The following is a 19,005-nucleotide window of genomic DNA, read 5'->3' on the forward strand; positions in this document are numbered from 1 at the left end:
TGCCCCTGTTCCAGGCCAGCTCTCTGCTATGGCCCGGGAAGGCAGTGGAGGATGGCCCAAGTGCTTGGGCCCTGCACCAGCATGGGAGACCAGGAGAAGCACCTGTCTCTTGGCTTCTGATCGGCGCAGCAAGCTGGCCGCAGTGCACTGGCTGCAGCAGCCATTGAGGGGTGAACCAACGGACAAAGGAAGACCTTTCTCTCTGTCTCTCTCTCTCACTGTCCACTCTGCCTGTCAAAAAAAAAAAATGCAGCCCTCACCCTCACATTCCTCTTCTTTACCCTGTTTTGTCTTCCTTCATAGCACTTACATGCTCTTATGTACTGCATGTTTATTTATTTTGTCTATTGTCTCTTTTTTCTTCCTACAAAACATTAAATGCCACGAAGGCAGAAATTTTTATCTTTTTTGTTTATTGTTGTATAATCAATTCTTGGAAAAATGCTTTGCATATTAGAAGATGCTTAATAAATAAGTGAATAAGGAATAAATAAGCTACAAGCAAATTTCCCTTTTCTTCAAAGACATAGCTTTGAGAACTTGACAATGAATAAGCATCAATAGCTTGTTCTCCTTGATCTCCCAGAATTTAAAAAAAGTGTTGTGGGCCAAAAACTTCAAGTAAATTGATCCTATAGATGTCCACAGGGCACCTTAAAACCCTCCAGCTGCAGTGGAGACAGCAATGTTGCATAATTTTTACTTCCTTTGTTTCTATAAGCCTTTTTTTTTTAAAAAAAGATTTATTTATTTATTTGAAAGGCAGAGTTACAGAGAGAGAGAGAGAGAGAGAGAGAGAGAGAAAGAGGAAGAGAGAGAGCGAGAGCAAGCGAACGAGAGAGAGAGAATATCTTGCATCTGCTTAATCACTCCCCAAATGGCTACAACAGCCAGGGCTGGATCAGGCTGAATCCAGGAGCATTTGAGTCAAAACCCTTGGTCCATCATCAACTGCCTTCCTAGGCAAATTAGCAGGAAGCTGGATAAGAAGCATGGAGGAGCCAAGACTCAAACTGGTACTCTGATACGGGATGCTGGCATTACAAGTGGCAGCCTAACCTGCTGAGACATAATAGTGACCCCTGTATAAACCTCTTACTTTTGTGGTTGTCTTTGGAAGGATGAAGCGTCTCCCACATGTCTTACCTCCTACAATTTAGAAGTCTTTATTACTCATTTTTTATCTACGTGGGTGTCATCTTGTAGGAGATGGCATAGCATTAGCCTTACGAGCAATGGCTTTGGATTTGAACCTGGTTTGATGTCTGGCTATGCTACCAACTCAGGCAACCTTGACTCTACATGGCTCAGTTAGCTCATTTGTGAAACAGTGATAATAATCCCTACTCATGAGGTGGTTGTAAGGGCCAGATGAAGTAATCCCTCTAAGTGCTTAGCCTAGCCCAAGCACATTTTAAACGCATGGTTGATGAACTAAATGGTAGTTGATAAAATTATAATTTTAGAGAAAGCCTTAGCTTGTGTACTCTGTGGGACATTATAGCATAAAGTATATGGTATGGTTGTATGTTCTGACTGAAGAGTCCAAAGTGCAGGTGTTCAAATTGTCACTTTACTCTCTATCAGCTGTGTGGCATCAGACAGGTTATTAGAGCTCAAAGAAGTTTAATTTCCTTATGGTAGAGCAGGATAGTAGCAGTCATAAACTTGGAGTGGTTATGAGTATTGCCTTCAATAGATTATGGAAATCTTATAGTACATTTGCTCAATCTTTGTTATCTGTTACAATCTTTATCATTGCAACTGCACAATCAGATGTCGAGCAACAAAGAATATTCAAAGATGGATGACAGATTGCCAAGTAGAGGTTTTAAAAAAAATTCCTGTTTTTTGAAAGTATTTTACACTATTTAAATTACCTCCTTTTTAAATTTGCTGTTTTTGTTGATCTTAGTTTTTCTCTTTGTTCAATACTTATTTATTTTCTATTTACTTGAAAGGCAGAGAGAAAGGGTGAGACAGATAGAGATAGCTGCCATCACTGGTGTGTTCCACAAATGGCCACAATGGCTGGGGCTGGGCCAGACCAAAGCCAAGAGCCAGGAACTCCATCCTGGTCTTTGACATGGATGGCAGGGACCCAAGAACGTGGGCCATCTTCTGTTGCTTTCCCAGGCACATGAGCAAGGAGCTGGATTAGAGGTGGAGCAGTGGGGGCTTCCTTAGGAGCTTACTAGCAGCTTAACCCGCTATGCCTTAATGGCGGTCCCATCGTGGTTTTCTTAAACTGCATTCCTAACTGAGGTAGTAGGTGTCACGGTCATGGTCCCTGTGACAGACCAATCAGATAGTGCTGGAGAGGTTGAAGGTGCAGTTGTATAGCTGGAAAGTTGGTATCAGTGTTCCATAAAGTGAGTATGAATTTGCCTATATGAAGCCAAAGGGCTTTTGATAAGAGGCTCCTAGATAATAAAAGATATCAATGACGTTTGACTCAAAAGTTATGTCCACTTCTGTGTATTGGTTATCTGTTTGTGGGTAATAAGTCACTTCAAACATTAGTGACTCAGAACAACAAATATATATCATATCCCCCTCCTGTGAGTTGTAAATGTGGCAATTGGTGAGCTGAGGGGTGCTAACTCAGGGTCCGTCATGAGGTCAGGGTGTCAGCCTGGACTTCAGTCTCATGAAACCTGACAAGGGGTGGAGGACCTCCATCTGAGAAGGCCCACTGCCGTGGCCATTGGCAGAAACCTTGGGTCTACTCTATCTGTTGGAAATTGCTACAGGCCTGCTTCACTGACTTCTTCAAGAAGTGACCCAAGAGAAAGAGCGAGGAGAAGAGCAGAGCTTTCATAACCTAGGTGGGGAGTAAGACCGTGGCCCTCTGCCATGTTATGATTGCTAGAGGGGAGCCCGTGTGTCCAGCCTGCCCTCCAGGGGAGGCGGTTGCACCTCAGTTTTTTTCGGTCCCACCTCTTGAAGAAGCAGTACCAAAGACCCTGTGGACTTCACAACAAATGGCACCCTATGATTTTACTTTAAATTTTATCTACTTTAAAATTTAATTTTGTATATTTGCTCAATGCTCTCTCTGTACTCATCTATAGTGTCTTCAATTTTTTGTTATATATAATGCTGTCATGAAAACCTTTATCTGTACCTACATGAGTCTCCAATGTGTACATGCATTTAGGGGATTAATTTTTATAAATGGAATCTCTGGATTATGGTATAATTGTAATAGTTTTGACTAAAGCTTCATTGAGCACGTGGTGGTTTCCTCAGTCATGTGTGAGTGTTACCTCATAGTGTCTAACAGTGTGTTAATAAACATTTAGACAAATAAACAGTATGAGTGTAAAGAACAATCTCCCGTCTCACAACTATTAGCCAGCATCAAAGAGAGACATAGTCACTTGTCTGGGCATTCTGACAAATTCTTTCCTTCTGGGTGGTTGTAAAGTAACTCTGTGTTATTAATTCAATTATATAAAATATGAAGATTAATAATATTTATGGAACTTTACAAGCAAGATTAATAGTACTGGATTTCTTATCAAGCGTTTGGGAATGTGAGGTGTTGGACAGAGCTGGTAGGGAAGACTCATGTTGGAGCAACTTACTCTAAGGAAAACTAAGGCAATCTTCGCTACAGAGAAGCGTCTCCCACAATTCCACATTCTTTTGCTTAGTAAGAAGGAATTGCATTGGCTAACAGCAATTTCTTCATCAATGTATGGGAAGCAAGTCCTCTTGTCATCGAAACCTTGGTGGCAGACTGAGGAAGCCTTCTTTTTTAAATTTTTTTAACTTTTATTTAATAAATATAAATTTCCAAAGAATAACTTTTGGATTGTAGTGGCTTCCCCCCCATAACATTCCTCCCACCTGCAGTCGTCCCATCTCCCACTCCCTCTCCCATCCCATTCACATTCTTCAGACCGGGGAGGGAGGCTGAGGAAACACCCATGCAGAGGAGAATGGGATGCAAGGAGGTTTGAAGTCATTCAAGTCAGACAGGCAGGAAGGAGGTGTGTGTTCTGCTGAAGACCGAGTGTGATTGACAAGGCGGGGGACGGCAGAGGAGGGCGTGGGTTGGTGAAGAGTAGGTCTTGAATGGGCGAGACTGCTGCCCGGGATCCTCGTGCATCTCAGGTAATGAGTGAGACACCCGGCACAGGCGGCCAAAAAGCACTTAGCCGATAGGTGGTCAAATCAGGGCAGAACAGCATCAGCAATTGGAATTGGCCACTCCACCGGACGCTGAGCGGCACGAGGCCAAGCCCTCAGACCCTACTCACTTTCCAGAGGGCCCCACCTCCTAATAATCTCTCGTAGGGATTATGCTCCAGCACTGGAACTTTGGAGGGACTCAGATATTCAGACCACGGCAGCACGTCAGTACGTAACCTCTGGACACTTTCTGAGATTGCACATCCTGAAGGATCCCGCAGGAGACCTTAAAGACAGCCACTGGCCAGGATGATACACAGTGTGCCTTCTGTTCTGGAATTCAAGAGTTTATTTCACCAGCTCTCACCTAGACTTTTTTTTTTTTTAATTTATTTGACAGGTGGATTTATAGACAGTGAGAGAGAGAGAGAGAGAGAGACAGAGAGAAATGTCTTGCTTCTGTTGGTTCACTCCCCAATTGGCTGCCACAGCCGGCGCTGTGCCAATCCGAAGCCAGGAGCCAAGTGCTTCTTCTTGGTCTCCCATGGGGTGCAGGGCCCAAGCACTTGGGCCATCCTCCACTGCACTCCCGGGGCACAGCAGAGAGCTGGACTGGAAGAGGAGCAACCGAGACTAGAACCCGGAACCCATAAGGGATGCCGGCGCCCCAGGTGGGGGATTAACCAAGTGAGCCATGGCACTGGCCCCCTAGACTGTGGTTTCTAAATACTGTTCCTACCTACACACATACACACACACATACACACACATACACATACACACACATACATACACACACACACGTTTGATTCCAGATCAGGGTAGGAAATGTACAAGTTGAACCTAGGATATATGTTATACCAGGAAACAAGAAAATAATTGAAGCTGCTAGGGTTACGTCAATTGGACTCCATATTTGTACCAGTTTCCATAGTTTCAGGCCCTCAGTATGTTAACATCCATGAGTATTCAATCAACAATATCCAGATTGTGGAGAAAATCTATAGAACAAAGCCTATTGATTAAAAAAAAACTTAGACACAAACAAGTGGCAACACAGAAATCTTCATGCGTCTGTAGGAGAGTAGAACAAACAAAAAGTCCATCAGACAGCAAGGGACATTTCAATATTGATTAAATATTTGATGATAGTAAGAAGCTATTATAACTATTTTTTAGGTGTGACAATGCCATTCTGCTTGTCTTTTGTAAATTTTCTTACATTTTAAGGAAATAAATATATCAATATGTTCAGATTAAAAGCTCTGAAACTCGAGGATGGCTTCAGAATATCCTAGGGTTAGGGATGTGCATCGGAATAAAGACACAGTGGCCATGGACTTTTTTTTAATTTAGGTGATGGACACATGGAGGTTCAGTTTGCTATCTTATTCATTGTACACACTTGAACTTTCCCATTCAAAATCTACTAGCTATGTGTTAAATAAAATTCACAAATTCAAATCTATTTTTTTTTTTGATAGATGGCAAGAAAGAAACTGAAGAAATTTACGACTCTGGAGCTTGTACTCAGCACTCTGCTGCTTGTGCTGTTCATCATCACTATTCCTCTGTTTGTGCTTTTAGCCAATGGTCCCACTGAGTCTAAAGGTAACAAGGAATTCTGGGCTTCTCCCTCTCCATACTGATTAGGTCAGAGCAGAACTCTCACTTGTGTGTGGAAAGGGATGCTCTGCGTCCACTGGAGTGTGTGTGTGTGTGTGTACACGTGATGGTGTGTGAGGGGATGTTGCGTTTCCTGGAACACAAGCACAGCATTGGCAGTTCAGTAGGTGTTTATTGTAGGTTTTGATTTCTGACATTTTTTTTTTTTAACAGGCAGAGTGGACAGTGAGAGAGAGACAGAGAGAAAGGTCTTCCTTTTGCCGTTGGTTCACCCTCCAATGGCCGCCGCGGTAGGCGCGCTGCAGCCTGCGCACCGCGCTGATCCGATGGCAGGAGCCAGGTGCTTCTCCTGGTCTCCCATGGGGTGCAGGGCCCAAGCACTTGGGCCATCCTCCACTGCACTCCCTGGCCACAGCAGAGAGCTGGCCTGGAAGAGGGGCAACCGGGACAGGATCGGTGCCCCGACCGGGACTAGAACCCCGTGTGCCGGCGCCGCAAGGCGGAGGATTAGCCTAGTGAGCCGCGGCGCCGGCCTGATTTCTGACATTTTCACTTCCCAATTAGTACATTGCAGGATTCGACAATTGACACTTGAAACAATGTTTACTGAATGGTATTGGATGATTATAATCATGTTAATCATGAAAATTAGCAACACTCTTGTGTGAAAGGCAGTCAGACAAGTATATTGGCAACAGATTTAGGCTCTTTTATTTATTTTTTTTAGAAAACTACCTGAATTATTTTATTAAAAGTTTATTGAATTGTTTTATTCCCAAAGAGGGACTAGACGGTGCTATTATTCACAATTTCTTATTTGATTTATCTAGGAGCAACTAAAACCCTGAAGCAGAGATTGGTGCAATCTTTAATTCTTTAATTTCTTTAATTTGCCACTTTTTCTATTGGAAAATCCAATGCAAAGAAAACCACTTACAAACCTCATTATTGTGCCTTAAGCCATCATGAATTTATTGCTGAGCTCCTTGACTTTCTAATTTTAGATTCTGTCGAGTGCCCAGTGGTAGATGAATCGGAGCGGATAAACTGCATCCCTGACCAAACACCGACAAAGGTTTGAGTTATGGATCTTGTTTTGCTTTTAAGATTTATTTATGCATTTTAAAGGCAGAGTAACAGCGAGAGAGGGAAAGACAGAAAGCTCCCCAAATGGCCAGAACAGCCAGGGCTGGGCCAGACCAAGGCCAGAACCGGGAAATCTATCCTGGTCTCTCACATGGGGGCAGAGATGCTCGGTGTTGCCTCTGTTGCCTCTCAGATGCATTAGCAGGAAGCTGGATTGGAAGCAGAGCAGCCAGACTCGAAGTAGGGACTCGGATATCAGATGTGGGCAGCTCGAGGGGCGGCGTAACCTCCCACTGCGGTGCCCAGCATGGATCTGGTTTCCATTTAAGAGTCCATGCCGTTTTTTTCCTGTTTGTAACTCTCAGAGAATTGTTTGTTTTGCAGTCGTTAATGTTTAAGCAAATTAATATTATCTCCTTGCTTGTTATGACAGTGTAGCTCGGGAGAGGAAGAGCTAAAAATTCCCTTGGGTTCCAGATCCAGCAAATAAATTCACAGATTTCTCAGTCAAATTTAGATTTCAGGTAAACAATGAGTAAGATTTTAGCGTAAGTATGTCCCATGGGAGATTTGGGATTTACAAACAGTGTATTTGTCTTTTGTGTGGCAACACAACTTGATTCCTCTGCCCCTGTTTCCCTGTTGTTTCTGTCTCACATTCTCATTCCAAAATTCTAGAAGGTTATCTAAGATCTACCATAAAAAATCATACACGTCGGTAAAATATGACTTAAAATAAGGACAAAGTTTCAAGAGTTATGTTTTTTGATGGGAGAAGATTATAATATCAGAGTAAAGATAGTGCAGGCACTGGGGCGTTTACTCAAGTCCAGTAACAGAGAGAGGTCTTGGTCCTCTGCTGAAGTGCAGCTAATTATCTTGGTTGTACAGGACACTGCACAGAGCATGTCAGTCGCCTGTTACCTTGAGAAGGGTGGTGGGATCTGAATAGAAACAGAATGCAGCCTCTGAGTGGAATCCACTGACACAGAATGGCAGGTCTGCATCAGAAATGGAACGAACACTTGCTGCATGTCGTGCTCGGACACGTCACTGCCACACTTACTGCTGTAGCCGTGGCATTCTCAGTGGGCTGCCACAATTCATCATTTCCAGACAGTTGCTTTTTTTGGTTTTCCTAAAAGTCTTTTATGCCAAAAGATATTTTTCCTTTCCTATTAGATGATGAATCTGCCCTAGTGGGCTACTTTTCTTGGGGACGTGGGATAAGATAAAGGCAGGTGTGAGCATGGAAGACAGATACATCAGGGTCATAGTCTTGGTTATCTCGTTAGGCAAAGGTAAATGAATAAAGATAGGAAAATGAATGAGGAATGAAGCCTCAATCCCAAAACCCAATGCTCCGAAAAATCCAGGCGCTTGGTGTCTTGCAGCCCAAATTCTGATAATCAATTTAATTTCCCATTTTCATGAGCCTTTTATTATTGGAGGAGATCATGTAGGTAGGGATGTGCCTGGATGTGTTGATAAAGCAGCCAGGAGCCCCAGGTGACTGTAATAGTGTAAGGGAGGAGAATAGGAGGAGTTGAAGTTAGGATGGAAAAGAGAGTTTGTACTCAGAGAGAGGAGGCTGTCTTTGATGTGCCCCTGACAGCTAGGAACATGAAGTGATGCATGTAACGGACAAAAAGTAAGAGGAGTACGGACTTGGAAACAAAGGTGAAAGAACATAGAACAGGTGAAAGAGGAAGTGAATTTCCTGCATGGTGCCAAAATCAAAGATAAATAGGATTTTAACAGATGGAAGGAAGGGACAATGACTTCAAGAGAGAAGAGATAATATTCACAGAATTACAGAAGGGGAAATCGTGGAGCACATATAGAACATATTGAAAGATCCCACATGGCCGACATACAGGGTAGGTACAATGAGAAGAGAAGACAGCGTCTGAGATGAGAGGTAGGTAGAGGACTGTCAACATGCTGCTTTGCCAACAGGAATGGGAAGCTGTGGTCTGGATACGTTGTACCTGAACAGGACATTAGTGCACTAGGTATACAGAAAGTCCTCGCCTGCCCATTTCCTTGCTCGTATCATCCAGTGCCAGGAAACTAGTTAGCTGGAAACCCACCAGAAGACTAATGTATTCTGAATATGTTTATTCTTCTACAACACCCATCCTGTAATTGGGCATTGGCAAACTTAAGATGTTATTACTGCCACAGTAATGTATCTTTGGTTTTTATTTTTATCATAAGGCATTTTAATAAATACCTGTAATTAAGGTGTTTTTTTTTTTTTTTTTTTTGACAGGCAGAGTGGATAGTGAGAGAGAGAGAAAGAGAGACAGAGAAAGGTCTTCCTTTTTGCCATTGGTTCACCCTTCAATGGCCGCCGTGGCTGGCGTATTGTGGCCGGTGCATGGCGCTGATCTGAAGCCAGGAGCCAGGTGCTTCTCCTGGTCTCCCATGCGGGTGCAGGGCCCAAGCACTTGGGCCATCCTCCACTGCACTCCCGGGCCATAGCAGAGAGCTGGTCTGGAAGAGGGGCAACCGGGACAGAATCCGGCGCCCCGACCGGGACTAGAACCCGGTGTGCCGGTGCCGCAGGCGGAGGATTAGCCTATTGAGCTGCAGCGCCAGCCTGTAATTACGTTTTTAAATTTAATTTTATTTATTTGAAAGGCAAAGTGACAGAAAGAGGGAGAAGCAGAGAGAAAATGAGTTTTCATCAATTAGTTCACTCCCCAAATGGCTGCAATGCTGGGACTGAGCCAGGCCAAAGCCAATAGCCTGGAACTCCATCTGGATCTCCCATGCAGGTGGCAGAGGCCTGAGCACTTGGGCCATCTTCCACTGCTTCCCCAGGCTCATTATCATGGCGGTGGATCAGAAGCAGAGCTCCTGGGGCTCTAACCGGTGTGCATATGGGATGCTGGCGTTTCAAATGGCAGCGTAACGTGTTGCACCACAAGACTGGACCCAATGATCAGGACTGTAGTTCCATAAATGACCTTTGGCTTCTTCTACATGTTGTACCAAGTGACTTACTCTATGACCTTGACATGCTCCTCTTCCTGTAACATTTTAACACAAAAATCGTACATATTTATGGGGTACCATATGCTGTTTCAATACAAGTTTTAATTGTGTGCTTTCCAAATCAGGGTGAGCATACCTGTCTCTTCAAACATTTAACATTTGTTTTGATAGAAACACTCAAAATCCTTCGTTTTTTTCCTTTTAGATAAATAGATAGTGCAATATCACTATTCATAATAACCCAACTGAGCAGAATACCAGCGTTTCTTATTCCTACCTATAACTTAGTTGCTAATCAGCCCTTCTCTCTCTAAACCCCTCCTCCCTGTTCCCCCAGCCTCTGGTAACTATCATTACACCCTAAGTTCTATGAGATCAGCCTTTTAGATTCTACATATGGGTGAGACCACATTGTCATGGTATTTCTGTGCTTGGCTTATTTCTTTTATCATAACGGCCTCCAGTTCTATCCTGTTATTGTAAATAACCAGGTCTCTTCCTCTTAATGGTTGAACAGGAGTCCACTGAGTATGTGTGTGCTTCTCCTGCGCACTCTGCACTCTCAGAGATAAATACTGGTACCACCCATGATGTGTTTCCTCCTAGGGGGCATGTCTGTTCATTTGGATGCCTGCTTATGTATCCTGGAAACTAGATGCAGATCCAGCTGTTGAGAGGATGAGTCAGTGGATAAGGATGTAGGAGGGTACTTCAAAAAGTTCATGGAAAGTAGAGTTAAAGATTAGTTTATTCTGGCGCAAAAATGTTTTGAAATCCATGCATAGTGTTTTTAACATGTGCATTCCACACACACTTATTAAAGTTCCCTTGTATTCGTGTGGCAGGAGGAGGATGAGAAGAAATTATGAACACCATAGAAAAGCTAGGCAGGATGTTCTGATAGTGAGGTCATTACTGTATCATCTTCTCTTACTCTCTACACACTCTCTGATTATGTGTGAAAGAACTAACAGCATCTGGTTCTTTGCAGATGATTTTTGGTTGTAGATCCTGTTGTTTATTATAATTTGAAACATTCATTTTAAAGGCGTAGAGCAAGAGCAAGGCTGAGAGAGAGAAAGAGAGATCTATCTGCTGGCTCACCCCTAAATGCTCTCCACAGCTGGATCTGGGCCAAAACAAAGCCAGGAACTAGGAACTCAATCCAGGCCCCTGAAATGGCACTGCTTGAGTCGTCACCTGCTCCCTCCTCGAGTGTGCATTAGCAGGAAGCTGGGATCGAGAGCAAAGCCTGGACTCAAGTCCAGGCACTCTGCTATGAGACGCCAGCATATCAACCTGAGGCTTAACCTCTGAGCCGAATGATCATCCCTCCCATTGTTTTTTGATCCCAATAATGAGAGGCAATCCTCTTTACAGAACAGAAGAGAGCAATCTGTCAAGCCATCCTGAGTTCCTTGTGGAGGATTTGTTTGGAGACAGTGAACATCAGGTGTTCCCTTCATGGGTCTCAGAACAAAAGGTCTCTCAGGTGTCTGACGCTAGTCCTGAAGGCAGGCTTTTGTCTGGGGGTTAAGATGTCACTTGAGACATCCTCATCCCGTATCCAAGTGCCTGGTGTCAAGTCCCAGCTCTGCTCCCAATTCTAACTCCCTGAGAATGCACACCCTAGGAGGTAGCAGCTGACAGCCCAGGTACTGAAGTCCCCGCCACCCCGTCAGAGACCTGGACTGAAACTTTGGCTCCTGGCTCTGCCTGACCCAGGTTTGGCTACTGAAGAATGAATCAATGAATGAGAGCTCTCTGTGTCTTTGCTTCTCAAATAAGCAATTTAAAAAGAGATCCCTATTTATTTATTTATTTATTTGCATTTTTTTAAACTTTTATTTAGTAAATACAAGTTTCCAAAGTACAGTTTATGGATTACAATGGCTTCCCCCCCCGCCCCATAACTTCCCTCCCACTTGCACCCCTCCCATCTCCTGCTCCCTCTCCCATTCCATTCACATCAAGATTCATTTTCAATTATCTTTATATACAGAAGATTGGTTTAGTATATATTAAGTAAAGATTTCATCAGTTTGTACCCACACAGAAACACAAAGTGTAAAATACTGTTTCAGTACTAGTTATAGCATTGTTTCACATTGGACAACACATTAAGGACAGATCTCACATGAGAAGTAAGTACACAGTGACTCCTGTTGCTGACTTAACAATTTGACATTCTTGTTTATGGTGTCAGTAATCTCCCTAGGCTCTAGTCATGAGTTGCCAAGGCTATGGAAGCCTTTTGAGTTCACCGACTTCAATCTTATTCTGACAGGGTCATAGCCAAAGTGGAAGTTCTCTCCTCCCTTCAGAGAAAGGTACCTCCTTCTTTGATGGCCTGTTCTTTCTACTGGGATCTCATTCGCAGAGATCTTTCATTTAGTTCCTCTTTATTTATTTGCCAGAGTGTGTTGGCTTTCCATGCCTGCTATACTCTCATGGGCTCTTCAGCCAGATCCGAATGCCTTAAGGGCTGATTCTGAGGCCAGAGTGCTGTTTAGGACATCTGCCATTCTATGAGTCTGCTGTGTATCCTGCTTCCCATGTTGGAGATCCCTATTTAAAATAAATGAATGAATGGATCAGTCAGTGTAGTCCTGGTGTTTCTGCAGTCACTTCCTGACATTGCTTCTGAATTTGATTCAGATTATGTGTGTGATTAAAACTGCTTTCTTTAACGTCATATGGCCATTCGATTTCTGCCTAACTCCAGTACCTGTGGGAGTTCATTCTGAGTGGTGAGTGATGTTCAGACATCACAGTCTGCTATCTAAGGCCCTGTTTAACCCTGTGCCTCTATGGCATCACTTAGGTTGTGCTCCCAGGCAGATTTTAGAGACGATGCTCTTCTACATGAGAGTATCCTTTCTGCTGCCTTAATGAAGACGTTTATCCCCGGGTCCAGAACTCAGAGCTGACAGTTCTCATTGATGGCACAGGGCAGAAATAGGTAGTCAAATTTCAGATAGCCAGCTCAGGAGAGAGATCGTAGGGAATCATTTCAAGCACTTTGATTTTTTTTAGGGCTAGTATGTACTGCAAGAACATGGAAGAGCAGGTTTCCATGCTTAAAGTAAACTCACATGCCTGTCACCGTTGCAATATGATTAAGCTGAGCGCAGTCTAAAACTACAAGCTTTCCAAGGATAATATTAATAGAAATGATAACTTTAATGATGATATTGAGGTTATTATATATCTCATTCCTTGTTATCTTTTATGGCACGCTTACTGCATAATAATCTATCATTTATTTAATGTACGATGTCTTTCCTAATTCCAGTTTCTTATCAATGTATTTAAGGAGTCAAGTTTTGTGATAGGTCAGCAAGAAAAGTGCATTTTGCTAAGACCATCTTGAGTCTCCACCCTTCAGTTAAGAGCCACTGTGGTGCCAGGAGCTGTAAAGTCCTTGACGCAGACTTTAGCTTATGTTTCGTGCCTTAAATTGCCAGAGCAGTCATTGGGCAAGGTCATGGAAGGGACAGGGTCCTAGGTTCTGCCTTGGCTTCTGAAACACTCCATGTGACTTTGTCACTAAGTCACGTTTCCATACATACGATGAAATTCTTATCAGAGAAATGAGACAAGGTGCACGTAGATACATTTATTCATTAGACTGATGTTATGGGATACACTACTAAACTGCATGGTTAGAAAGATGTTAGAACAGTGACCACTGAGGGAAAAGCTTTTGGAAACTGTTGCAGTCTGATCTGGGGTACTAGGAAGTACAGATCCTGGCATGGAGAGGTGGCATCCTTGTTTAGAAGTTTTCGTCAGGCCTCACCTTGGGAAGGAATGACGGGGCCAGGTCAGCTTTCAAAATGTGACTCGAGACACACATAGAACAGTCTGTAACTAAGATATTTTACTGAGGTCAGATTAATTTTATTCACTCATTTATTCAAATTTGCAGCAATTAACATAGCTAGGAAACATTTTGGTGAATACAGAGTGATTTGAAATTTTAAAGTATTATATGTTTTCATATTCTAAAATTCGACTTCCATTTGAAACCATGATAAGATCCTTCATTCTCTGCATTGTCCTTGCACGGAGACTTTCTGGTTCTATCTTGTGTTCACAGCAGATCCTCCTGACATTAAAAATGTCTTAATTATCTATCATAACAGAGGCCAAAAGAGATACAGAAATTGAGTCCTTTAAAACTGTATTGTATTTGGAATCTCCTTTATGTGGAAGGTCATGTGTAAGGCTTGTGGGGTTACCTTCAGGTCACTGCAGAGGTGAGTGACTGAGAGCCCTGCTCATGCACATTGGCTCCGCACTCACTCCATGGTGGACCAAACGCCGGTGGTCTTAGTCCATTTGTGTTGCTATGGAAAATACCGCTGACTCAGCAGTCTCTGCTGCTCCACTTCCTATCCAGCTCTCTGCTATGGCCTGGGGAGGCAGTAGAAGATGGCCCAAGTCCTTGGGCCCCTGCACCCACATGGGAGATCTGGAAGAAGCTCCTGGCTCCTGGCTTCGGATTGGCCCAGTTCTGGCCATTACGACCATCTAGGGAGTGATCCAGTGGAGAGAACACCTCTCTCACTTTGCTTCTGTAATTCTTTCAAATAAATAAAATAAATCTTTAAAAAATTTTGTTAATATAAACAAAATAGGTTTCATGTGTTTCACAGATACAATTCTAAGGAGATAACCGTACATTTTACCTAGACAATATTATGTCTGGCAGTAAAAATGATTAACTTCATTTTTTCATTCTTACTGGTTTTCTTTCTTTTCTTGTCTTTTGTCTTGAGAAGCCTCCAGTATACTTTTAAATTATTAGCTGTTAGGCATGGGTTAGTCATCTTTCTAATTAAAAAAAAAATGCTGCTAACCTGTCACCATTTAGTAAGATGCTTAATCATTGGCTTTTTGTGGATATCCATTTTCACACTAAGGAAGTTACTTTTTATTCCTCATTTGCCAACAATTTTGTCATGAGTATCTGAGACTTTAAATGATTATATGATGTACTTTCACTAGTAAGTTATTATGATAGATTCCGCAAGTGAATGTTCTAATATTTTTTAAAGGTTTATTTATTTATTTGAAAGTCAGAATTACACAGAGAGGGAAAGAAGCAGAGAGAGAGAGAGAGAGAGAGAGAGAGAGAGAGAGGTCTTCCATCCGCTGGTTCACTTCCCAGATGGCTGTAATGGCCGGAGCTGCGCCAATCCAAAGCCAGGAGCCAGGAGCTTCTTCCTGGTCTCCCACATGGGTGCAGGGGTCCAAGGACTTGGGCCATCCTCCACTGCCTTCCCAGGCCATAGCAGCGAGCTGGATCAGTAGTGGAGCAGCTGGGACTTGAACCTGCACCATGTGGGATGCTGACACTGGATAAGGGCTGTGGCACCAACACTAACACAAGGATGGAAGAAAACTCAGGAATTGAGAGAAACCACTGTTTAAGCCCCAGTCGCACTTTACTGCATTCATTTCCTAGCCTCCTCCAACTCCCAATATCTCTTAACACTTGAAAAAGAGAGAAGAGCAGAAGCAAAGAAGATATTTTACACCAAAACACACATGAAGGAAAAGGAGAACTAGAGTTCAGTCTTATCCATGAACCTAAATACAGAAACTAAAGAAAAAAGCACACGCAACATCAGCAACGGAAATCAGCAACATATTACATAAATGACCAAGTAGTGTTGCTTCTAGAAACACAAGAGTCTTTTAATATCAGAAAATTCCTGATTCATGATAAACCTTATCCGCATAGCCTGAAGGCAATTTTATATTATATCATGATTTTCTAAGAATGCTGTGCCTGAAATAAAGCTTCATGGTGTCGAATTTCCCACTGACCCCAGCATGCAGCACTCAAAATGTTCCAGGTTTTGGAGCATTTTGGATTCCAGATTTATAAATTGGGGGTGGTCAACCCGAATTAAAGGTGGAAAGCAAGATCTGTAATGGTTAACGTCGCTGCAGGATCCATGAAGGGCCGAGCATTCAGCTTTAGCCAGCAGGGACGATTTCATTCTTTTCTCCAACATCTGTCCATATGGAACTTGAATGTGACAGAAGAGAAGGGTGTTGAAAAGGGTGTCAAGCCGAAGGACCTCTGTACACTCTCCAGGGATTAATGAGGTTTTTATTTAACTGGAAGGGGCAAAGATCACGTGGCCAAAGCAGGAAGGAAAGTTGGCCAACTGGAAAACGCCTGCCCCGCCTGCCATGGAGCCCAGCGACTGTGACCTGTGGGGGGAGAAGCAGAGCTTCCAGATGGGAGTGAAGCACGGGGCGCCTGGAAAACAGTGGCGGAGGGAGGCCAGGAAGGATGGTGCCATCAGGAGGGTGACGGTGCACAGAAGAATTAGAGCCAGGGCAAAACGCCGCTAGGGCTGAATATGAGAATTAACATCTAGCAGATACTGCCAAAATAACACAGCAGGTGTAACTACCACATTGAGGGCAGACGCGAAGAGGAGCAATCCTCAGCTGACACTCTGGTGTTGTGTGGCATCAGCAAACCGTATCAGGTGCCAATGCATGTCTTAGCTACTCTGCGTCCAGTCCAGCTCCCTGTCAATGCACCCGAGAAGGCAGCAGACAGTAACCCCATTGCATTTCCTATTTACATCTCATTATGTATACACAAAAATTCTAAAATCTGTAATACTTCTAGTCCCAGGCATTTCACAGAACAGAAACCCAGTCTGTGTTGGCTGTCTGTGCAAAAGGCAGCATTTGATTGAGTCTGATTATACAGCTAAGCAGAAAACAGTTTTTGGCTCTCCTCTTCCAGGCATTGCCATGTCCTCTTGATAAATTCAACCAGAGTAGAGAGGAAAGGAAGTGGGCAGGGAGGGAACCACATTCTGGTTTTGCCTTTTCAAGGGCTAGGGAGCCTTTGGCAGGTCACTTCACCTCCGTTGATTTTGTCTCTGTTGGCCTCAGGTTCTGCCTGTAGAAGTGATTTGGCAGGATGTATTCATTATCTACTTCTGTGTAAGAAAACACCCAGCACATAATGGCTTAACATCACGAACAGTACAGTCCCCAGCTTCTCCACTCGCAGTCTGGCCTTGGCTTAGCTGGATGCCCGTCACGGGCTGCAAACACAGAGTCCGAGGGACGGTGGGGTGACACTCTTCTCAGGATCACTCGTGGTTATTGGCAGGATTAATTCCACCGATGTCACTGTACTGAGGAGGTCAGATGTTTTCTGAGCCTCAGAACTCACTCAGTTCCCTGCCATGAGGACTGCTCCACGGTCGCACACCTTGCTTCCCCTAGAGAAGGGACTGCAGCAGAGGAAATAGCAGAGGGAGCGGCAGGATGGAAGCCACAGCCTCTCTGTGATCCAGTCTTGGAAGTGCCATGCCATCATTTGCTGTAGTTTCTGTTGGTTGGAAGTCACTAGGTTCAGCCACACTCAGTGGGAGAGATTCTGTTGTCCTGGCTGCTTCTCCCAAGTTGGTTGATGTGAGAAAGACTTAGAGTCATTATTGTCCCCGCTTGATTCACTCATTAATTGTGGTCTAAAGCACCTTTCTTAAGTAAGCTTTGGAGTCTCTCTGGGAGTCAAGGAAAGATGACTTGCTGTGGGAGGAGTTAGGAGGTTGTGTACATATATGCATATATCACATGTTACATGTGAGTAATATGCACACATATGTAATACATATATTTAAAAGCCAAAGTAAAATTGGTTTGATTTGAAAACTTCTGAATAAAGTTGATTGAAATTTTTTTTGTTTGTTCTAAAAGCCAAAATGAATGTGAATGAACGTGCATTTGCATTTTGTATTACTGGCTATGTAATCATATTATAGTTTAGAATATTTAAATATATTTATTACTTTTACTGTGATAAAACATATGGAATACATTGTGCCTCCTATTCTGTTATATAGGAAAGACACAGGCCAGAAATATTGGCTGTGAGTAGACACCCTGTCACTGTTCGAGATACAGCATGATTTCTCTAATAATTGAACATTTCCTTATTTGTAAAATGAGGGTCTTGGTACCACAATCTCATTAGATGCTTTATGTTTTATAAATGACAGTATTATGCAACTTAACGGAGTGACGTTGACTGACTTCTTGTTTCAGGCCACGTGTGAGCAGCGTGGCTGCTGCTGGAACCCTCAGGGAGCTATAACTGTTCCTTGGTGCTACTATTCCAAGAATCACGGCTACCAAGTGCAGAGCGATCTTGTGAATACAAATGCAGGTAAGCCAGAGTCTGCCAGGAGGGGAGAGGTCTGGGTCCTCTGGAGCTGTGGCCATGTGCGTGGTCCTGCTCTGCAGGGCCACTCCACCATGTGTGACAGAGATGGGCATTGCTCTGAACCAAGGACTAGCATCTATTTTAGCACCAAAAAACAAAAACAAAAAAAAACAAAAACCCTCAGTCTCTGCCTTGGGAGCTTGGAGACCATGTTCTGTTTCCAGCTTTGCCTTTGTGTACCTTTGTACATCTGTAATCACCATGACATTTTTGGTCCTCATGTCTATCACTTTTGGAGTAGGGGATTCGGACTCTGTAACTGCTGACTCTGAATTGAGGGAGTAGAAACAGTTCCAATTTTACCAAAATTCTACGAAAGTCACCTAGACAATGTCAGTGTTCATGAACCTAACATGCCCTCTTCTTGCTATCCTGAGATGAAGAGCATCATAATGACAAAAGAAGGTGACTTACTTTGGGGAGGCTCTTGGTGTAGGCAAAGAGGCATGTTCCCCATTCCAGCTGCTCTTGGCTTATGGGGTCCTTGGAATAAGGTCACACTCCTACCTTATTTACCACGAGGGAAGTGACATCAACACCATCAATGTACATGTCGCCTGTATGTCATCTAGAGAAGGAATACAGCAGATATACAAATTGGGGCTGAGCGTGAAAAGAGTATCTGGTTAACACAAAATGGCTGATGGACTGGTGGATTGAGCGCGATCTTTGAGGGATGATTTTGGGTAGCTGTTATAGAAGAGCAACACAGTGCTAGCTTCAGTTCTGGCCCCAGAACGTGTGTGTGGGTGATTGGATACATATCATCTCTTCCCTTATTTTGGGAAATAAAAAGTATTTCATCAACTCCTATGACATAAAATTTAATTTTAGGTGACTTTAAGTTAAAAAGTAGCTAATTTCTTCTCTACATATTA

The 19,005-nt window shown here is 43.3% G+C and overlaps 1 protein-coding gene across 1 annotated transcript in view; it reads left to right on the forward strand.

Moving 5' to 3' along the window:
• Positions 1–5,624: 5,624 nt before the first annotated feature.
• The window catches only part of LOC133761791 (maltase-glucoamylase-like), a 180,687-nt gene continuing 167,306 nt past the window's right edge, over positions 5,625–19,005 (forward strand). The window contains exons 1-3 of the mRNA XM_062194622.1: positions 5,625–5,751; positions 6,771–6,841; positions 17,950–18,070. Coding sequence (XP_062050606.1) covers positions 5,625–5,751; positions 6,771–6,841; positions 17,950–18,070 — 319 coding nt within the window. The remainder of the gene's footprint in view (positions 5,752–6,770; positions 6,842–17,949; positions 18,071–19,005) is intronic.

Source organism: Lepus europaeus, chromosome 1 (genome assembly GCF_033115175.1).
Source record: "Lepus europaeus isolate LE1 chromosome 1, mLepTim1.pri, whole genome shotgun sequence".
Classification (NCBI taxonomy): Eukaryota; Metazoa; Chordata; class Mammalia; order Lagomorpha; family Leporidae; genus Lepus; species Lepus europaeus.